Source organism: Coprinopsis cinerea (assembly GCF_000182895.1).
Source record: "Coprinopsis cinerea okayama7#130 chromosome 7 map unlocalized cont3.7, whole genome shotgun sequence".
NCBI lineage: Eukaryota > Fungi > Basidiomycota > Agaricomycetes > Agaricales > Psathyrellaceae > Coprinopsis > Coprinopsis cinerea.
The window spans coordinates 135,232-157,638 of NW_003307538.1; the positions used below are offsets into that span (position 1 = coordinate 135,232).

The 22,407-nt window shown below is 51.3% G+C and overlaps 4 protein-coding genes and 1 non-coding gene across 5 annotated transcripts; 2 read left to right on the forward strand and 3 right to left on the reverse strand.

The window, feature by feature from the left end:
- Positions 1-2,710: 2,710 nt before the first annotated feature.
- CC1G_10373 (hypothetical protein) lies at positions 2,711-4,289 on the forward strand (the record flags this gene model as incomplete). The annotated part of the gene is made up of 4 exons (XM_001840707.2): positions 2,711-2,857; positions 2,905-3,090; positions 3,152-3,821; positions 3,877-4,289. 4 exons carry the CDS (start codon positions 2,711-2,713, stop codon positions 4,287-4,289), a joined length of 1,416 nt encoding a protein of 471 aa, XP_001840759.2.
- A 6,536-nt stretch (positions 4,290-10,825) lies between these two features.
- Positions 10,826-11,377, reverse strand: CC1G_10372 (hypothetical protein; the record flags this gene model as incomplete). The annotated part of the gene is made up of 1 exon (XM_001840706.1): positions 10,826-11,377. The coding sequence occupies one exon, from the start codon at positions 11,375-11,377 to the stop codon at positions 10,826-10,828; it is 552 nt and encodes a 183-aa protein (XP_001840758.1).
- A 2,710-nt stretch (positions 11,378-14,087) lies between these two features.
- On the reverse strand, positions 14,088-14,171 carry CC1G_20133. The gene has a single exon. It is a non-coding gene; the product is annotated as a tRNA-Arg (tRNA).
- Positions 14,172-16,422: 2,251 nt separating this feature from the next.
- Positions 16,423-19,526, reverse strand: CC1G_10369 (exo-beta-1,3-glucanase; the record flags this gene model as incomplete). The annotated part of the gene is made up of 12 exons (XM_001840703.2): positions 16,423-16,893; positions 16,954-17,170; positions 17,225-17,436; positions 17,489-17,732; positions 17,792-17,810; positions 17,868-17,953; positions 18,009-18,127; positions 18,181-18,449; positions 18,504-18,579; positions 18,629-19,035; positions 19,170-19,246; positions 19,486-19,526. 12 exons carry the CDS (start codon positions 19,524-19,526, stop codon positions 16,423-16,425), a joined length of 2,238 nt encoding a protein of 745 aa, XP_001840755.2.
- A 792-nt stretch (positions 19,527-20,318) lies between these two features.
- CC1G_10367 (hypothetical protein) lies at positions 20,319-22,106 on the forward strand (the record flags this gene model as incomplete). The annotated part of the gene is made up of 3 exons (XM_001840701.2): positions 20,319-20,576; positions 20,630-20,714; positions 20,775-22,106. The coding sequence occupies exon 3, from the start codon at positions 21,180-21,182 to the stop codon at positions 22,104-22,106; it is 927 nt and encodes a 308-aa protein (XP_001840753.2). The 5' UTR covers positions 20,319-20,576; positions 20,630-20,714; positions 20,775-21,179.
- Positions 22,107-22,407: the final 301 nt, after the last annotated feature.

A 22,407-nucleotide genomic window follows, 5' to 3' on the forward strand; every position in this document is an offset into this window, starting at 1 on the left:
TATCTAGAACATACACCAGCCGGTGCATGCCCAGATAGTGAATCACACCTCCGAGTCGATCATCCCCAGCCAGTCGGAACACGAACACGAAACCCACCGCGCAAGAAGATCACCACGAGAAGCGCAAGAGCGCTCATGGCCAAACGCATGGACCAACGAAGCAAGTTCGGTGAACCACAACGCAGAACAAGGGCAAAGGGCAAAGACTTGCACGCGTCTGTCATCTTTCCCGAACTGTTGTTGTTGTGTATGTCCGGATATTTCCTGAGTAGTCGCGTATGTCTGTCTGTCAGTGTGTTGATTCCCGAAATTTAAACTCCTCAACGAACTCTATAACTGCTTTCGGCGCCGCAAATGCCTCAAGGCCGAAGAAGGACCTGTATCGCAATAGAAAGACCTATTAAGTATATTAGCCATGAATCGACCCACGATATGACAACAACTTGAAAAGGAGAGGTCGGAGGCGGCGGAGAACATGTATGATGGCCCATGGGATCTGGATCGCGTCACGTTGCTGCTGAGTCCCGTCGTGTTTACATTGAAACGGAGAGACTGAGTACTTACTGAGGGAATGATGGACCGAGGGAATGAGGACTGGGTGAGGGTTGGGTCCAGGAATGTTCATATTGGGATGTCCATGGCGAAATCGAGGGACCGGTAGGTCTTGGTGGTCCTAGGAGCTGACCCGTGGTCGTCAAGAGCCAAGAGGGCTTGGTAAGTACATAGCTTCGTGTGTCGCCGATTTGTCAGTCATCCGTCGGAGCCAGCAGGGAAGGTCGAGGGGATGATAGGTCAGTGGGTTTGTCAGTGCCAGGGTCTGGAGGATGAGCGTTAACCGAGGAGAGCGAGGGCTGTTGAAATATACCAGTCGGCCCCGGGTCTTTAATTGGAACTGTGGATAAAAGAGTCAGCACTACTTGGTGGGTAGAAGATCAAGCTTGGAATGGACCGTCCGACGGCCCAATGCCTGGCTGATTCTGTCCCCGTGGCGAGAACATCCTTTTTGGACTGGCTGAGATTGATGTCGAGATCCAAGGAGTTATATTTAGAATTGAATGGATACCTAAGTAGATGTCGAAGAGATCCACTGGCGAGCCTTTTTTTAAACCCAGCAGTTAACGGAGGCGCTACAAATTACTTAGTGTCATACCGCATGTTGGGATCAATGCGGACGCGGAGAACAACTTGGTAGGCAGGTGCGATCGGCGAGATTGATTGATTAATTGGTCCAAATAGGCAGTAACGAGTAACGTATAGTTTGGCGTAGCGTAGCGTGTGTGTGACAGTGTAGCGTGTGTGACAGTTGCTGCTTGTCGAAGAGCGGGGCGACCCGAAGATTCGAGGTGAGAGGCCGACGGATGAAGCTCTTGGATCAAGAACAATAAAGTGGATGGAAGGAGTTTGCCGAGTCGAAAATCTTTCGGTGGTCTCCTAGAGGACACCCACTCCACTCTGAATCACATTCTCGAAGACGGAAAGGAAGCTTCGCGGAGTCGAAAGGGGTTCAACAAAGAGCGAGAGAACGGAGTAAAGGTATGATACCGATGTTGCGTAAGTCAGCATTTGAGAAGCCCAACCGTGGCGGAGGCAGCGCAAGGGAGAAGCGATATGATCGTCATCCATTGACGAGAAGCAGGGGGGCACGGGATATCTTGGCCACTGCGCAGTCATGGCTTGGGGTACAATGAGGCGCGCGAGACCTGGGTTTGCACAGCTTGGAATCAACAAGAGATTAGAGTTTAGGCGATGAGGTGAGAGCGTGTCTGGGAAGGGAAAGAGTAGGGTGATACGAAAGATCCGAGGTAACAGGGGCCAGGGAAATAGAATTGGCGGAAGGCATGGACTGGACAGAATCGAAGAGACGGTGGCAATTAGAGGAAGGCGGCAGAGCGCAAGGACGTGGCCTGAAAATCCCCAGGTTTTTTCTGGACTTGAAGCGCCAGTAGGATAGTGTCGCCAGGAGATGACCTAAACGTCGAAACGCGGGATGGATGGAGATGGACGGAGGATAAACCGATTTGGGACGAGAATGTTGCGGGACAAAACGAGATTTGATTCGGCGACCAAATCGGTGAGGGATCAAGATTCAAGGCCGGTTTCGGCAGGAGCGGAGATTGAAAAGGGGGATGTTTGACTGGCAAAACAAATGTCAAGGATTGGCAAAGGATGGAACTGTAAAAGCAGAAAGACGCCTTGGCTTGAAACGACTCAAGTCACTTTGGTCTTCCGCCCGTTCCATCCCTTTGCTCCTCGACATCTCAAGCAACAAACTTTACTATGGGCAGGAGAAAAATAGAAATACAACCTATCGTGGTCAGTATGAATTACCCGTCCATTTACGTCTTCACCACTGTGCTATTATCGTATACACTTTTGTCGTCAACCTTGTCCAATTCTCCCCTCCCTTGCTTGTGAACAACGAACGAAATGTTGACATTTCTCGTCTCTAGCAAGAGCGCAACCGAGCAGTCACCTTTCTCAAGGCAAGTGTCGAGCCGACGGCCTCATTGAGTCGTATTTCGTCTCTATTTTTGTGCTAATTTCTCTTGGCGTTCTGATTATTCTTATCGTCGCTGCCGGTTTTTGATGCCCGCTGTTCATCGTGTTCGTCGTTGCCCACGACCAGCGCAAGAACGGGCTCTTCAAAAAGGCCTACGAGCTCGGTGTCCTGTGCTCAGTCGACGTCGCAGTCATCATCTTTGGTGCGTAAATGCCCAGCGTCAGCCAGTGCACTCAAGTTGTGCGGTGTGTGACTGTGTTCTATTTTTATCTCTCAGAGGAACGCCCTGGTCACCCTGTCAAGCTCTATCAATACTGCTCAGGCGACGTCCAGGACATCGTCCAGCGACATATCACCGTATGTTTCTCCTCTTTGCGCTCGTGTAGACACTCATACTGCCCCAGTTCGACGGCGAGCGAGACACCAAGGGTGTCGCAGATTTCGGTGCCAATCCCAGCAGACCGGATGATGGAGACGACGACGATGCTGACGACGACGACGACGCACCAACCAAGAGCGGCAAGCGAAGCAGGAACGAACCTTCTGGGAGGCTGAAACTGCCCACTGATTTCACTGGGGGATCCACAGATGTGCGCAACAACACCTTTACCCTAGCGCGCCTGGTTTCTGACGGATTCTGATATGCTTTAGGACTATGTTGGACATCGCACGATCCCTATGACCCAACATATGCAGAGCGGGCCATCGAGCGGGCCCGGGTTACCGATATCAACACTCCGCAGCAGCACGAGTGGTGGAGGCGGTGGTCCTGGCCCCTCTTCGTCCAGCTATGGCAGACGCCCCAGCGGTCGCGGAAATCCCAGTCGCTCGCCTTCGGATGACCCTGCGCACGGACCCTCCAGTTACCCTTACCACCCAGCACCGCCCTCCAGCTTCAGTCGCGGAGGCGGCGGCTATGGCGGTCCTCAACAAGGCGGCGGTGGTGGCGGCGGAGGAGGCTACCAGCAATTCTACAACACCCCGCCTCAGCAATCCTTCATGCCTCTTCCCTCCGACTTTCCCCCACGAGGTGGGAGCGGTGGTATGTCTCGCGGATCTGGCTCTCACGGCAACTTTCCTCGTGGCAGCGGGTCGTTCGAGCCTGGGATGTACCAGTCTCAATCCCATGCAGCGGGAATGATGAGGCAGAGCAGCAGTAGCAGTGGAGGCGCCAACACTGGAAGTGACAACCTGTTCTCTTTCCTCGACAGCGACGACGGCCATAACCCACGCCAATCCAACGCCAATCCCAACGCTTTCTCGCTGGACTGGCCTGTCGGCCCCAACTCTGCTACTGGATCTTCAACATCTTCAAGCTCGGGTATGAATTTCTTTCTTTCTCTCCTGATGTTCTACGTTTGATATTAATCACATAGCTCGCACAGGCGCACCACCACCTTCAGTGTCGCCAGGAAGCGGCGGTCAAGACTGGCTCGAATTCCTCGCTGGAAACCCAAACAACGCCGCTCGGGAAGGCTCTGGTGCCCACCTCTCCTGGGAACGCGGTGGCCCCGGCGGTGGAAGCACTGATCGAACAACCGCAACCGATCTCGCTGACCTCTTCGCCGCCGCTACCGCCACAGGACCCACCTCTCCTTCCCATCGTCGAGGGTCACCGCATTTTGGCAGCGGTAGTGGCGGGTCTGGGGGTAGCAAAAGGATGCGCGATATGATGGACGACGGGCGTAGACAGGGTGGGCTGAATGCATTGGGTGGGGGCCCTCCTCCAGGTATGGCTGGCGCGTCGCGCACGGACCTCCTTGAGCCCAAGTTGGAGCATCGGGAGTGACTCCCTGCTCCCAAAAGGATTCGCGTGTAGCTCCTGAACCTGGAACTCGCGCTGTGAATCGACAAGAAAGCGCCGGCCTCGACATCGACCGACATCGACCTCGTGTCCGCTGTGGACGCGGGTTTCGCACCTTGGCCGAGGTCATACACCTGGATAACCCCCTATAGATTCCCCACTTCCGATTGGCTTTTTCTGACATTCCACCTCGTCCTCGTCTTCCATTTCCCCACCCCTGTTGTTATATGTCGGACAAGCTTTTCATCCCCTCCCGTTTCTATCATACGGACTATGCTTTTCTCCTTGGTCGCTTTCCTCTCTCCTTTTCTCGCTATCATGTCCGCAGCTCCTTTCCTTCTGTTTGTATCGATCCCATCTTCGCGTTTCGTCTCTATCGCTTTCGCATCCGTCCATCGATCCATCCGTTGTGTCCTCTCTTCCGCATCACCCGACATCACTTTCGCATCTCGTCCAATCATCCAGTGCAACCAGTCACCATTCCTCACTCCATCTCTTTTCTTCCTCGGTCCTTCAATCTCGTCATGGCCCGTCTTCTTCACCGACCATGCCATGTATCGCTACTCTACCGCACGACCAAAACCGAACCGCGTCGCTCCCCTTTGCATATTACCTCCCTTTACATATTACCCACCCGATTCCCCCCCTGCGCTTCACAAAGTCGTTAGCGACTTCCCTTTTCTATCCAAAGTCGTGCGTATTGTTCTGGGTTATCGTTAGTCATTTTTTCCCCTTCGTATCCTACCCTTTTTCTTTTCTTCTTTTTTTCTTCGAAGTGTATGTATGATTTTTCAGTTTCTGACACCTATTTCTTTTTCTTCTTGTACTTTTTTCTTTGGCCACGGTTGACGGCGTCGAATAATTCGTCCTTGGTCCGACCCCGATTGGTCGACCTCCATCTGCGATGATGGTGGCTTTCCGATCTTACACCCGAGTTTCGTTTGGTGGTTTCTGGGATATCGATCGGGTGGGCTGGGATGGGGTGCGGTGCGGTGCGATGGGGCTGTTGCGCCTCCACCGTCTGCGTCACTCGCCTGAGTCCACTCCAGAGTTGGATTGCGCCACTTCAAAAATACTCGACGTTTTTATTCTCGTCGTTCTTCTGTGCCTTTACTCGGTTTTGGTTCCGTTGGCGCTTCTTTTAGTAGTCTTTTCAGTTCTCTTGACGCTTCTCACTTTGCCGTTGTACTATGTACTATGATGTCCCCGCCGTGTGTTTTAATACTCTGTGTATTTGTACTGTGTTTTGTATGTATGCAATATGGAATTTGTCTAAAGCTTTTTCTACTTGTCTTTTTCTTTTGCTTTGTTATTGGGAAGGGGCCGAGTCCTCATCGTCGAGCGCGACTAAGGACAACCAGGCGAGTATTACGACCAAGTGGGCACGTATATCCTGTTTCTCGCTCCTTCTTTCAGAATGGGGATGACCCACCGGTGGTCGTCTCAGCTCTCGGTATCAAGCGGGGAGAAGCCACGTTGATAACTCCCATTCAAATGGTGTGTAACCGTGGGCTGGAATGTTCATACCCCATAACGGACTATGTCTTTATCCCAATTCGATTCGAAGCTTGGATAAGTAATTACTGCGTGATGATTGGGTGATGAAGAAGGCCTCAAACAATTGGGTGTTTAAGAAGGGCGAAGGGAGGTAGATCAACTAGTTTGGAGATTTGGCGCTCGTGGGCGGGGTGTGTTCTGAGTCGGTTGTGGTAGATAGATCTGAATATGTCGTTCCCTCGTGTTATTCATTAAGCTTCCCTCGTATTAACCATGTGGTAGGGAAGTACGCACATAAGTAGGCAATTAGTAGGCGCGTAGGGCACCTACTAGGGTGTCTTAGACTTATTTGGTATACACAAAGGTTATTCCACTGGACGATTGGGGTTTTGAGCTGCGGTGTCACGACGGTGGTTCTCATCAGTGAATCTCATCAGTGAATCTCATCAGTGCCCATGATAGGGCTAAAAATATACTCTTTGTATTTTAGTGAGGTAGTGACTGTATGTCGTGGCGGGTATTGCTGACCGCAGGGTAGTAAATGGAGACCTTTCTGGGGAGAGTAGGCGGAGAGGCCCAGAAGGGCGTCGTCTCCAGAATCTCAGTGCGAAATATTCAGCGTCTGTCGGTTTGGGTGTAATGATGGAGCAAGGAAGTAATTTGTAGGCAAGTATGATAGGTTGGAATTCCGGAAAGTAGGAATGAAGCCAATGAAATGAGTCTATGGATGGTAGTCATGGAGAGTAGGCAAATTCGGCTGTGCGGGGTGAAACGAGGTTTAAATTTACGAGCGTGTGTTACGAGAGAGTCTGAGTGTGGTGCGTTAGAAATTAGAATGTATGATACTTCTCAGGCTGCTGCTTCCTCAGGCTTAGCACGAATTGCGAGCTGAAATATTATTATTGGAGGCTCGCAGCTCGCTTGGATTGGTTGGGTGTTTGTGACCGCTGAATTTCAAGGCAGTGGTCAGGTCGAGTTTACGAGTACTGGTGAATTTCCGAGGTGGTCAGCTCGGGTTCGCGCTTACAAGGTTGATATCGCTTCGACGTCGTGGCTGCATCAGCAAAACCCAGATATGATTACCAGAAATTTTAGCCACCTTGTAAAGTTCATAATTTCTTGTCAACAGGCGGGATCTTGTCAACCTTGTAAGTTGGCCAAAGCCTCTCAAGAATCGCGACGTCGGTGGTCGCGTTGTCCGAGACTCATAACAAAGAGACCAGCCCATTGAACTTTGAAGCAAACCAGAAGGTTTGAGACATAGCATTGGACTAATATGCGACATTTCTGCACTGTTTTGAGGCGACTGGGAATCGATGTACTCTAGATCTTTAGTATATTAAATCCATAATACGTCACAACGTCAACCATAAACATAGCCGGGGCAAGAGGTCTCTGGGAGGCGTGGGAAGCTTGCACGCCAGAAACGGGATAGGCAAGTTTGCAATGACTTGGAAAAATTAGAAGGAAGCCGAGGAGAATATAAGAACATGACTTCACACTGCAAGGTAATACCGACGATACAAGGTAACAGTAAAGATTACAAGCTTTCGACCAACCTTGCAAGGTTTGCCGAAGCTTGCCAGATCTTTTGGAGCTTCCGATCAAAACGTCATTCCTTACAATGATATGTCATTCTTGCCATCCCCGTAAGCTCTCGGAATCATATCTAGGTTTTGCTGATGACTGGGATAAAGGAAATCACGACTGAGAGTACTCGCTTATTCCTACACTGTGGAGGTTGATATCGCTTCGACGTCGTGGCTGGGATAAGGGAAACCACGACTGAGAGTACTCGCTTTATTTCTCAAGCTTGTGTACCGACAGCTGGCGCAGCTATTAGTACAAGGCTGGGGAGAGATAGTCGTTGTCGGCCACAGTATTGTGGCCTGAAAAATGTATTCTGGAACAAGGGTGCGAAGCGCGTGGATTGGATGTGCTTTCCGGTTTTCAGAAGTCGCCTTGGCGGGTGCGTGAGTAGAGAAGGGTATGGGTAGGCTACTAGTATTGGACAATCTAAATCCAAGCAGTAGGTGACGGGCCCATGCACAACATGTAGCAGCCGACAAGGTCATGGACGAGCGAGCATTAATTACCGGCATTTCATTTCCATATGTACCTTTACATCGGGCTGGTTCAAGACGCTTGTCAGAGACTAGCCTTGAACGGATTTTAAATTAAAAGGAATTAATCGGCCGTTCCTTTCGACCGACTTCGAGTTCTGTCGTAAGTAGTGAAAGTTTAATCGTGATACTTCTGAGAGAGGTTGATTTCATCATGAATGGTGTAGGTAATGCCCTGTACCCTCAGCCCATAACTTGAATCACGAACAGAAAGAAGTCAGTCCCAGATCCCTTACTGCCTAGGACCATAGATGGACACAACACTATCGCTAGACTGCGAAGAGAGAGAGATTCAATAAACAAGGAAAGAGGGACCGCCACAATCGATATCAGAATTGAATCGACTGGATTCGATGACTGTGCGAAGGGCATCTCTGTGGCACTATGTGAGACAGAAGCTAGATGGTGAAGTAATTTCCCCAAGCACGAGGCCCAGGGGCTGTATCTGCCCGCATGCCTTCGAAGCACGCGCGAACAGTAGATCCAGACTTGGCATGGACTGGAGTAGATAATGCGGGGCGTCTAGATCCTCAAGCTCCTGGGCCATTGTAACTTGGAGCAAGTAGGGGTTTTACGATCTCCTGAATCTCGTATTAGGAATATGTAGACCGACGTCACTGGAGTGTGCTCTCCTTGCGCCCCCACCTGTACCCACTATCTCCCGCCTTCGCAGAAACTCGCATTCACACACCGGTCTAGTCATCACTTTGGGACAGAATCCATATTTTTATTTTTATTTTATTGGAGATTCGTGTCGTCGTCGAACTTGCCTTTTTCGGAGTGCCCGTCTCGTGACACCGCCGCCCATTCGGGCGTCTAACTTTAAGTACTTCCATTGCAGTATGGCTTTGATACACCAACGCAGCTTGTGTGCCTTCGACTCAATAAGGACCATTTATCGCCTTCCCCCTCTCGAGTCGTGAATGTTCCGAAGATACTGTTTTCGCTGTTATGAAACAATGTTGTGATTTCGACGCTGGAATCGGGGAGTTGAAGGTGATTGAATATAGGGCAGGTTCTCGGTCGGTAAACAAGGTTTGGCATGCCGAAGTTCTCGGATGCAGCATCATTCAGGAGTTAGGGGGACATGTCCAATGCACCGTATACGTAGGATTTGGATCACAGAAACAGTCAAAGGTTGAAGTTGATGTCGCACCAAACCCGCTACCGGAACTTATTTCAAAGATACATAACGGGAAGAATAAACACGCTCGTCGATCCTTTTAATCAGGCATTACTTGAGCTTTTTGGCGTTTTACCCACCAATATCAATCCTCTGCTGTAAAGCTCCCTCGACGACGCTCATCACCCCTTCGGGCATCGGTGAGGGATTTGATTCCCTCCTTGCATTGACATCGCCTTACGAAAGCTACCACAGGTATCGCGAAACCTCAGACTGTCATACATTGACTGTTAATCTTTCCATTGCCAGGCCTCGGAACGCGGAGAGTCGTGGTTTCAAGCTCTGAGATAACAGTCATCCACAGACCGTTTTGTCGGAAAAACCCTATCAAAACAACTGGAGCTCTCGTTAGTCGAACCCCGAGTCGCACGATGTCCTCGGAACATTGTGGTGAGGTCGGGTCGTACATCCGAATGTATCCAGTTCCCGAAATAAGAGGAAAGAGTAGGACGATTTCTTCTGTTTAACATAATCTGCTCTGAGTCGTAGCTTTCCGTCCCGAAGCGCTCCATTCATAAACGACAGGCGTCAAACGATCTCAATGCTTTGCACAGTGGAGGTAACGGTCCCTCGAGCCCCCTGCCTGACATGGTCCACGATATCGATCCTCCAAGGCTCTAACAGCAGGACCTGAAGTAACGGGACCTTTCCCACTCTTATTAGCTTCAGGGCCATTATAAGCTGCTTTAACTCTGCTTCAGAGGCCCGGGGAATCACAAAAACCGAGAGTCACGTCATCCATTTCGCTGACACGTGCTGGGACCAAGACTTCCAAGCTCCACACCTGTCGTATGTAGACAGTGCCCTGAAGCATACAATTGAAACTATTCTTTGTCGCCGTCAATGTTCGGACCAACCTGCTGCAGCGGCCATCAGATAATCAAACTCACGATTTGGGTTCCCTCGTTTCTTTCATGTATCACACCCGCACCCGACGCCAGCCTTTGGAAGGAATCCCCTACTAACTGACTCAGGAAGGCTGTCTAGACTTAGGGAATTGTTCCTTCATGTTCTTATATTTACTTTAGATATAGAGATTTGGCCATGAGTCAGCGTCGATCAACTCCTAGGTTCCGAGAGGCCATTACCACTGTCCGCCTACTTCAGCGAGGTAGTATTTCCCGAACATACCACTCCACCTTCTGGAGTTGATCTCCTCAGATTCGTGGTGTCAATGAGATCCTCCCATTCTGGACAGTTGGGTCAACCAAAGTATAAATTACATAGCCCCGTAGCCCCGACATCAAGCCAAGGCGAAATAAATATAATGTACAGGTACATGAGAACGGGCAAGAGTCCATGTGCCAGGGAACCTGTGAATGAATGTATGTACAAGAGGGATCAATGTACAACTAGGTCAAGGCGGCCATGATACACTATAAAGTTACAGTCAGAGAGTCGAAATGAGTAGATTATGGGTGGGATTGTCAGAAGGGAATTATGGTAGGGATGAGGAAGGAAAAGCAGATAAAGAGCGCCAGGCATACGAGAAATGAACCCGAGTACACTAACGAGCGATGTACACTAAGGTAGTAGCCATGGTACACTATAAATTACAAACAAACAAATGGAATCGCGAGTGCGTAGAAATATAATACAAGGGACATGCAACCTCGTCGTCGAACGCCGGTGGGTCGGGGGGAAAGGCTTTATGGGCGAAATTGACGGGGGTGCGAAAAGCGAGAGTGGTCGTTGCAAAGGCGATGAGGACTAGGCGCCTACTTGGGAGAGCCATAGAGCATCTGGAGAACACCTTCCTCCTGCTCTCTGAAGGTGAGGACGGCCCGCGCGACAGGCGAGAGTTGCCTCCTCTTGACCTCCCTGGCCGCATCCTCACCTTGAGTCGCGTCTCCGGTGGCTGCGGGCGAGCGGGGAGGGGTTCGCGCGGACGAAATCGACAAGGAACGGGACCTCGACCTGATCTTGTCAAATTGATTGCTGAACCGCCTACGAATGGCGGTGCGGCCACGTTGGAAGGCACCCTCCTTCACGTCAAAATTGTCGGATTTGAGGTTGCGCTCACGCTCCTTGCCTCCTGCTAAAGATTGGATTTGCTCGGTTTCGGCGTCCAACTCGGCCGTGTCGACTGCCTCGAAATACTCTGTTCGAGACTGGGCGAGGTCCAATAGGCGGCCACATTGTTCGTAGTCGATGTCGATGTCTGCGACAGTCGCGTCGACGGAGGTAGTGGAATTTGAGGCAGAGACAAAGTCAAGCGTAGGGTCAGTCGCGGCGGCGCGGGCGACGGTGGTGGGGATGTTGGAGGACATGGCTATGCGACGGGAGCACGATGGAATGGGTGGTTATTGAAGGAATAGGTTGGGGATTAGAATAGTTGGTTCGTTAGTGAGTCGTATACGCGTCGTGGGTGTCGTGAACAAGCAGGAGCAGGCGGGAGGGACGCAGTGACCTGCGACTACCAGTGGAGATGGTAGTGACTCGAGATCAAGAGGATCCTTGCAAAAATACGAAAGGTCAAGTTTTATAATCTTTCCCAGCCAAACGGTCAGTCGTCTTTGTGGACGACATTCCTTCTCCCTGGCCCATTGTCCGTCGTTGCACCATTGCCGGCGATCCTTCCATTTTTGTAGCTTTAACCTGATTTATCGCACCTGACCGCGTCAGCGCGTCAGCCACTTTGGCAGTTAACTCCGGATGGGCAATAGCTGACCCTCTCCTCCCGGACCAAAACCGGAGAAACAGCCCGCTTAGCGATGGAAGTCCTGCGAAATCGCTGCTGCGCCCTCTGGTTGTGGGTCCCATGCACATTCTGCAGACTGCAGGAGGGTGCTGCTCCGACAAGTCCCGGAGCATCACACGGCGCACTGTCGCGCCCTCTCCATTGAAACCCAAATCCGTCAAGACCCTGAGCGTCAATTACTGCGGATTTTTCCTTTGATAACGATGAGATGAATTTCTCCTAGTAACCATTATCTACATCTTTGATACACGTGGTAGATCGTTGTTAAGATCATAATCGACCCTTCCCCAGTTGGATTGCAATGGCCAAAGCGATTCCTCCAAGGTTGCAAGAGTATAGGTCACGAAAGCTCGGCTAGACTTTGGATGTCCAACAGAATAGCTATGTTGGAAGCATTGGAGATAGTCCATGCCGTAGAACATATGGCATATTTATCAGCGTCCACTTCAAGTTTCATTAAATTGATCAAACGATAGCTGGCTCAGGCATTCTTGCTCTAAATTGTGCGCTTGGGCGCCAATGACTTTGGGGTCGGCTCATTGTACACACTAGCCCGTTCTTCACTCCTAACCTTCGAAACTCCCTAATCACTACGTCATTAAATATGTTCCAGACAACACATAGACGCCAGTTTATGACGCACGAGCTTTGATTCAGCCCAATCGCTGCTATCAGAATCGCATTAGGCTGAGCGCTACTTACCCGGTGGGCGCTTTTTACTTTAGGGCCGGTCAAGTAGCCTAAACGTGTTTTCGAACAGTGGGTTCAGACTCTACTCATATATAGCCACCTAACGATCGCCTATTGGTGTCCTACATGCTACCTATACTTAGACTAGCTGGCATGAATTGATTAGAATTTTTTCTTTCTTTTTCGGGGGATGAGACCCGCGTCTGTGGCTGTGGCTGTGTCCATCGGTGTGCACTGGTTAATTTTGGATTCAACCATATCCTTCTCGAACATTTCCTTATAAAATTCGAAGATACGCGGCCTTGCCTCTGGCCGCTCTGGCTTTGATTCATGAAACTCACTGTCAACAAGGCATACTTCCTAATTGTCCATTATTTGGTATCTAATCTAGGAGTACACAAAGCAGATGTCAATAGCAAGTCGATAGCGAACATAGTAGTCACATATTGTCGATCGTCACGTTGTATTCGTGTTTGCGATGGTCAAAGGTAAGTGCGTCGAAGTTGATCATCTCAGACCGCAGAGCTGTTTCCTCGGAAACCTCCAACGAACCGTTCCGTGCCGTCCGGCTGCAACCCCATCAAAATCATGAAGCTTTGTCAATAGCGTTGGATACTTACTGCAGTATGCGCAGGTGCGGGCGGTGCGATCTGAGAGTAAGACAGTGTCAACAATAGAGTTCCCTATAGCATTACCATCCACGTACCTGGGATGAATTCTGGGGCGGGGGTCCAGGTGGGGGAGCGTACTGGCCTTCCTTCGCGTTTGAGTAGGGCGGTGGCGCAGGAGCGTAGTTTCCAAATTTGTTCTCTCCACCAAGCGCGTCTGGTGGGGCGCCAGTGTACGAATTTCCACGATAGGGGGGCATAGCTCCACCATGACCGGTCTGTCCCATCATCATTGGCCCCGCACCAGGACCGAATCCTGCAAAGCCCGGTGCGTTCGACGGCCTGAGATTTCCATGCTGAGGTAGCGTAGCGATGGTATATCTGGCAGCACGCAGTCGTCTCCTACGCAGGAAAATAAGGGAGAGCAGGAGTAAGAGGACTACTACGCCTACAAACAGGGGTAAGGTTCGATTGGATCAGCGCGGAATCAAGTTAGCACGCACCAACAACAACTCCTGCGATAATTCTCCCAACTGGGTTCCGCCTCCTCCTATAGTATACCTGTGCATAGCACTGTTGCGAGGCTGATAATAAGAAAATAAGTGTCGGAAGTCTTGCGAACATGTTGGGGGAAAGACGAAACCGATACCGCCTGGCCCTCCATTTTATAGGACGAGAGCCCAGAGGTCGCCAAGGGGTATGACATCATCCTAGTGACAGAGGGTCACCGCCTTCGAGGAGCTTGGATAACTAATGCGTTAAAGAAGGTTGAAGATACTGGGGCTACTCTACATGGGAAGAAAATAAAGGAGTGAATGTATCTCAGTTAATGAAGTACAAGCGGTGTCAACCTTTGCTGCTAATCGTTCGCGTGTGTCGTCGGTGGAACCCACTTTACCCGAGGGCAAAGTGCTTTCCGCCAAGGATTATGAAGCTATGCGCCAAGATTTGCTGAATAACGGGGCGGGAACATGCAAAAAATGACCACCGCAGGGATCGAACCTGCAACCTTTTGGTGCCGGTTAGCCATCGAAGCCAAACGCGCTACCATTGCGCCAGGTAGCCACTGGTGACGACATCCCGTCCAACGACTATAACGCTGTAATAGGAAAGTCTATATGCCTCGGTATACGGGAGACATCCGAGTTATCCACGTTAAGGGGAAATAACACTAACCGCGAGACACCAGGATGTGCTTGCACTTTTCACGAGTACACAGCACACTGCACTTACCCTGCAATATTGCACTTCGAAACTCATGTCCAAATAGATTCTGAATCGATCAAAGGTTAATGATTTTATTTGGAATACTGCGACTATTATACTGGTCACTACTTGTCGTCGCATGGTATTACTACATTGAAAGGAAGCCAAGAATGTCATTAAGAGACTAGAGTCAATTACCTCGAGCAAACTCTTGAATCCAAAAGGGTGCAGAAGGTGGGACAGGGAAGGTGCCGCAGTCAGCATGCTCGATGTGAACCAATAACCACACGTCGATGGAAAGAGAGGCCTTGACATGAGACTCCGCGTCGTCCTGGACGTACACCCAAGATGCGTCAGAATTTGGCCTTGAAAGAGAAGGGTTGGAGCCGCAGTCGTGAGGAGAGTCGAGCGTACTAGTCTGGAATGATGTTTGGGGTGTGTTGGGAGTGGTTCCCGGTGTCGAAGAGCCTTCCGAGCCGGAAGAGTCGGGAGATGGGTTCGTAGGGGACGGATGGGAAGCGTACCAATCATCGGGGAGAGGGGGGAGATCATCTGTTTCTGCATCGGGTGCTTTGACACCAGGGACGAGAACCGGAGAAATAGCCCTGAACTGTTGTTCCTTGTCCTCCCGCAGAGACTCCTGATAAAGGATCTCAGCCCAGAATAGGAGTGTTCGAACAGCCGCCCCAATGTCTGCGTCGCGGCTGTCCATGATGCGGTTGTAAACCTGCTCAAAGCCAGGAGAAGAGGGGTCGAGTTGGCGCAGTCGGAGCCAAACGAAAGCATCGTATCCAGCGACGTACTCGTTAACTGCGGCGTAATAGTTGGGGAGGATGGTGTTTCTTAGATCGTCGATGGCCGAGGAAAGACGAGAGAGGGAGTGCTTCGAATCGTCAAGAGTACCGCTGAGCTCGTCGGTGAAGATCCCAATTTTGCTTCTCCACATCACCAACTCGTACTGCATCTGCCTGAAACCATGCGTGTTTCCAAAGTCCCGGAGGTGGGCTGATTGCATGGCATCGATCATGGATGGAGTCTTGGTGTGCACGTTGTAGGGGCTGAACCCCGTTGTCAACCAGCGCTTGTCGTGCCACTTCGGGGAGGGAATCGTAGTCATAGAGATGACCATAGGTATAAGGTGGGGGGATGTAGCGAAGACCACCGACACCGCCGGTGGGTTCCGTGGCTCTGTTTCCTGCGTGCGGCGATTCGTCGTAATGGCAGATAGTAGACTCGGGCTCTGAGGTGAAACTGGGGCAATACACGGCCATCACGGGCGAAGAAACTGCTGGGGAAACGTGGCGTAGGAAAGACTCGGGAGAGCACCCTCCTTCGACGAGAGGAACCATGGAGCGGATACTGATCTTTGATTCAAACAAATTCATCTTGATGAGGCGTTCGTGTGGTAGTGGGTGGACAAAGAGGAGGGGGTGGGGGAGACAAGTCTCAGTGATTGAGCGGAAAGGCTGTCGCAGAGAGGCGATGAAAGGAATACCCAGAGGACTCAGGAGTTTCGGAAAGCAGAAAGCTACGGGAGGGTGGGTTGAAAGGATATGACTGCGCACTCGACAGCTTTTATACCCTCGAGCACGAGAATAAAGCGCAGTTGCCACAGTCCTTTCTCACAGAACAATAGACCGCGCGACCAATCGTAGTTGCGTGGCCGAGTCGTGTCATGCTGTACTTCCCTTTCTGTGCCACTGGAACGCCAGGCTGTTGTTGAAATGTGCAGTAGTGCCCAGAAAGGAGGAGATTGTTCCAGAAAAGTCCGCAAAGATCCTCAGAATAGAAAGACGTGGCTACAGGGTACGATTTTGATGTGACACGTACGACAAGGGACCAAGGGACGGGCATTGGCGAGTCGTTTACAAAAGAACACGACGGAGATTATGAATACGGCTGTTACGCAGCAACTCTTCGATGAGAAATTGAGAGCAACAGGAGAGGGATTCCAAAAACAAGAACAAAGGAGGGGAAGGTGAAAGTGATGTCGTTGCAGACGGCTACAGCTTCCAATGCAAACAAATGCAACTTGAGCCCACCACGGGCTTGACAATGACAGACACATAAACCAGCAACGAACGGTACGGCTATTATTCAAATTGGGTGTCTATTCTCCGCACCGAGCCGTAGGTAGAACATCGAATTTAACCACATAGGGATCAGGGTACTTGCAACCGCCAATGGGAGTCACTCCCCCTCGAGTATCAGCATCGTTATACCATCCCCTCAAGTTCTCAGTAGCAGAGGCAGGCGTACCAGAGTACGTCGGAACAGGGAGAGTGATGACCGAACCGGTGGTAGCATACGTAGGCAGCAAAGCAACGGGCATATCGGCACGAGTAAGGGTCCCAGGCGGCCAAGCGTTGTTCGCGAGATATTCAGCGGGAATGGTCGGCTGTGACTCAAAATCTCCAGTCTGCCAGGGCTTGTAGGTGCCATCGAACGGCGCGCTGCTGATACCGAGCCTAGCACATTTTCCAAACGAGGTGCGTGGGTCCCGAGGAATCCATCCCTGTTCTAAACCGAGCTTGTACGACCAAAATGGGGCGGTGATCTTCCCTTCGATCGAAGGTCCTATCTATAACACAGCAATAAGTCAATATTAAAAGGTTTAAGGGGCGACTAGACAGAGCCTGACCTTCCATGTCCAAAAGAAGAAATCACCGATTGCGTCCATACTCGCCAAGATGAAGTTTTGCAGTCCCGCCTTGAGTTCATCGGTCCAGTTCTCCCAGTCGTCATACAATGGGCATTGGGGGTGATCCGACGTGACACCAACTTCGCGAATGTACCGGCCACAATCGTTTAGAGCTCCTGAGAACTCTCCGCCAATGGTGACGCCCAGAGCCATTTTTCTACTGATGAAATCAGACCGGCGAAACAGCGATACCTTCTGAGCCCTGACGTACGTAGAGTTGATGAGGGGTCCCCATCGCTGACAAGCGGTCCTTGGCCAGATCCCACCAAATTCGCCATCTTCAGCGAGATCGGTAAGGGGAGACGTGTCATGGCTACGGTCGAATGCGACATATGGATGCGCATCCATGATAACACGATCTGCGTTGGGAAGGAGGCCTTCCCAATCCAATGGCGAGCGCAGCCCGTCACCGATAGCAATGTACTACAGATAAGTATTAATTGGGACGTTAAGCAGCAGAACCGGATATACTCACCGGCCCGTTTCCTTCGCCGTACCCAGTGATGTTGCGGATCATCGTGTACGCCTCAAGATAAAAGCTAGACAGCGCCTCCATTCCAAGTTCCTCCGACAGTGGCTCATTGAGGATTCCGAGAACAGGAATGACAGACGAGTACTGAGGCTGGGATATGAATTCGGTTAAGACACGCAAGTAATAGAGGGTCCGCTGCGCATTGGCGAGACCCATGTTTCCAGCAAGGAAACTGATCCGGTGAACGCTGTCGAAAATTCAGGAAGCGTTTGGGATTGATAGACTAACATCGTAAATGAATCCTACCGTCCGGAGTGATTCATTCCTAAAGAGCACGTGTTAAAGTCTTCGATCACAGGCGTCGTACAACATTGTCACATACCGTTTTGACCACCAGGTACAGCATGAAGGTCGAGGTAAATCCTTAAACCGTACTTTCTTGCCCATTCGACGATGCGTAGGAAATATCTTGGGAGAAAGGCGGTGAGTCAGTCATTTGAAAAGAGAAAGTGATCATACTCACGTCCAAGAAGTCCGTTCCAGGAATGGTTCGTTCTCGTATACCTCGACAGCCCAAAATCCTAAGGGAACGCGCAGCCAATTCAGCCCTGCACCGGCAATCTCAGCGATGTCTTTCTCGGTCTACCCACAGCTCTATCAGCCATGGCCAAGTGCTATGGGAATTAAGAACTTACGATAAAAGTCTTGTAATGCTCCTCGAGATCTTGGAATCCCTGGGTGCCATTGACCCCGTCGCGCATCATCTCCGACAGGGTGTACTCGTCCACATATCCTGGTCGAGCTTCGAACACACCTGGAGTAATGAACGGCTCGAGGACGAACAATCCACCAAGATTGACTCCGAAGATTCGATCCTGACCCCAGCGCCAGGACCTGTTGAGGGGTGGGGTCCATTCATTCGGCTGTGCGTCGAGATTAAAGGGGTCTTCAGGGTCAGAGATCCCTGGATCCAAGACGTCAGTGTGGCACCAGAGAAGAGGGACGAAGGAGTACATACAGAATCCGCCGAATGGATTGCGATAAGTAAATTTGGTTCCGTCCGCCGTGGTCACTTCCGAGCCGTCGCCTCCCCGCTATGAGATACCGGTCAAGACAAGCGAATCGCGTGAAGTGAAGACGCACCAGCAATGTGTGAGTAGTCGGTTGGCTGTTTGTTTCGTTGCCTCGGGAAAGTGGGACTGTATTTCCGTGGTGTAAAGATCGAAGGACTCCAAAATGAAGAGGCAAAAAGACCCCTAGGAGAATCACAGAAGCCACACCAATGATGACGAGGGTGATTCTCCCGCACCGTGCACTCCTTTTCCCCGAGCTCAGAGATGGCCCGCTGTCGCTGCTGTAAAGAGGCTTATCGTCGTTACAAGTAGCCCACATGTGGGATTCAAGGTTCAAGGAACCCCGTTTTGAATGATCTTGCGTGTTGATGGTGGAGCTGGTTATCGAGTAGGTAGGCTTTAGTGCATGCGATTTTGCGGGATCAGGGATCCAGGGAACGCAAGTACTGTCCGGTCGAGGATTAAGATCCGGCGAGTCTGGTGGTGATGATGGAGCTCGAGCGCTCAGGGTTAGAAGTCGGGTAGGAGCAGGAATGTTAATCGCCATAGCGTTGGTGCCAGATATCGTGCCGGGGAGGTCAGCAATCGCAGAGCCAGTATTGTCAACAGACGTCGCCAGGGGTGCACATGGAGTCGGGGAGTAAGAGATCCACGCGAAGGATCTCCGTGTTTTCTATCTGGCGGCTGTCTGGAACACAGAACAAGTCGTGAGGTTAACCGCCACGGTATTGGCAAGGTGTCAGCCAGAGGAGCTCCTTCGGAAATGACATGGCAATCCAGAGTTTGGTGCTACTTCCACTCATTGAGGCGTAAGTCGATCCAGAGAGCTCACTGCCCTACATTCGTCGAAGTCTCCTGGAATGGGTTTGGAAGAGAAAGCGAAGTTAAAAAGTTCGGAAAGAACCATCCACCGTGGGAGGAACTCACGTGCAACCCCCCGGAACAACCCGCAAAAATGAGGCGCCCATGGCGTAGACGTTAGCGCGCGTTTAATTTCAATAGCTTCGTCCAGGATGGAGGTCCCAGTCAAGTAAAAAACGATACAGGGGATACGGTAACGCTTTATGTCGACAAGCTGTGGACTTAGTACCTATACCCACTTATCCCGATTCAAGAATTAGTTATGGAAGCGACGGGTAGCATAGTTCAGTCATTCAAGCATTACAAGGATGTCAATATTCATCTGCTGTGAAAGTGATTGTGACTCTGTAGATCCTTTTTCAAGGTTGACTCCCCTTGGGGCTGGTTCGCGAGAAGCTGCCAGACTGCGGTGCAGCGTGAATCCGAAGTTCCTCCAGGAACTGTGGCAGTGTTCTTCCAGGCGCAACCAGGCTACTACCTCAGTAGAACTGACTCACCTCTAGAGTCCATTTGGGGGGGAGCTCGCGATTAATATTACACAGATGACTTGCTGCACTTACTGCCCCTGCGAGAGCTCGGATCGCACGAATGGCAGACGCTCTAGCCTCTCGCATATTCCCCTACAGGTGAAGTTTCGAAGTAGCCACATGCTGTAGTACTTGACAAGCGTATCCGCGATACATGTCCAGCAACAGCACCTCTCCCATGGCAAGTCATGAACATTGGTAAGGGGTTTTTGCCTTCATTTGGTAAAAAATTATGTTTTCGGTGATAGCCGTAAGGCGGATTCTTCTGGCCTCAGGTCCAGTGCTGCGGCCTGCCCACAACGGATTGCCCTTTCTTGTCGACCCTTTTGTTTTTGCGGGTCTTCCCGCTGTGGAAGTATCTGCCACTTCCCCAATGACTCCCCTTGCAGTTAACGCGCTTCAGCTGGCTTAAATACCCCCTCTCAGCTTGCTCGGAGGTTGATCATTCCTTGTCGTCCTAGCACCCAGGACCCTGGCGTTCTTGAACGTTGTGGCCTCGAGGTGATCTAAACGTGACAGCCAATTGCGGCGACCTATCATTTCGCCCACGACCAGGCTAGCACCACTTGGCTCTCGCCATTATTGTGCCCAGAAACCATTGTTATTGTCGACATTGGTTTGTACCTTGACGTACGTCGGCTGCATTGCCCTGACGGCGGCGTACTTAATACCTCACCCCACAGCCCATCACCTTGATTCCAGCACTTTCGCCGCCCTACCAGATAATTCGACTCAACTAACAGCCAGCCCGTTCTCAGTCCCGGTTACGTAGGTCTCGTGGTTAACACGGTCCTCGTTCTCAAAAGCGGTGCTGACGTATCAGCCCAGGTTTAGACCTCACGACCGCCCATATCCTTTCTATCTTTATTCGCTCTCACCACCTCGCTCCTCCATCGAGCCCTATTAAGGGATTCGGCCCATCGGGTAGAAGTCCTCATTCCACTAATCCCTCGTCACTTTCGTCATTGGGTCCATATAACCTCCCTGGCCTGCACCCGTTCTCCATCGCCACCAGATCGATCGACAACCTTCTTCACCTTCCGTGCATCATATAAGTCGCCTGACAACATCCTCCTAGACCCTGCAACCTCCGCTCACCGCAACACGTTTCTGATTCATATCCACCAAGCCCACACAGGTTCGGCGTAAATATACCGACCTAGTATATCTGCCAACACCCGGATCCGGAGCACCATCTAGACTTCACCCACCTTTCTTCGCCCTCCTACTACCATGACCGAGTACGACTTTTCCCCTGGCGCTTGGCAAGCTCATTTGGCAAAGCAAGCGCAAATCGACAAATGGAGACGTAACAACGCCAACTTCCAACCCACCAATCCCTTCTTGCCCACATCGACTGCACGCGACGACAGTGACTTCTACAAGTCTTCCAAGAAGAAGAAATCGAAGAAGGGCAAGAGTAGAGCACACGACGGGGATGACAGCGACGCGAGCGACTATTCCGGGCCCGATCGTCCACCTACACCCCCTGCCAGCGCACCTGTCGGTTATGGAGGCGTGTTCCCATTCCAAATGGGACCGATGGGGTATCCCCACGTTCAAGCCTACCAAGGCCTATCCTCAGCCCCTGTACAACCTCGACAATCGCATCCTCCAGCTCCAGGGTACCAGTTCATCCAAAACGGTACGCCACTGGTACCTCAATGGACGGGCACATGTTGGGTCTACCAGGCGCCGGCCAGTACCTCAACTACACACGTAGCGAGCAGCGGAAGCAGTCATCGTAGCAGCCGGAAACATCGTCGAAAGAAGAGCCTGCCGACTCCACTCCCTTTGCCTATGATCCCCGCTGCAGTACCGATGTACGGCTACTTCCAGGCTCCCCAGCAGGCAGGCCAGCGCGGTCCATATTCGGGTTCCGTCCCCGCTATGTCCACGTCCGCCATGTACCTCCCTTCTGGACACACATCGCCTGCTTCGGGTGGCTATACGACCCTTCCTCAGAGCGCGGGAGTCTACCCGATGCAGATGCCTGTGCCCCAGATACACGGTCAGTCGGCGGGAGGCTATACTGTGAAGCCTTCCAATGCCAGCGCCTCTTCATATCCCTATGGAACGATCATAGTCGACGGGAAGCGGGACAGCCAACGATCGTCGTCCGGTTCTAGTTTCTTTGGGCGGCTAAGGAAGAAGAAATAGCCAGGATCCGTTCTCGACTAGGGTATGGTCCCCTAACTGGGCCTCGATGTCCCTCGAACGACGATTTGGACGCCGGATCCACTTCACCGCGCTATCGCCCATTCATCCTTCGCCCGCCGTTCGCATCCTTCGACAACCCAAGCTCCGTCCACGTCGTCGAGCCTCGTGTCGTTCAACAGAAACGAGGTGAGGCTGTCATCATCATCCAACGTCATCCTACCTCGGCCCATTCAAAAGCACTCAACATCGTTCGAGACAATTATACCCATCGGAAACACACAATCATCACGAGTCTGATCTC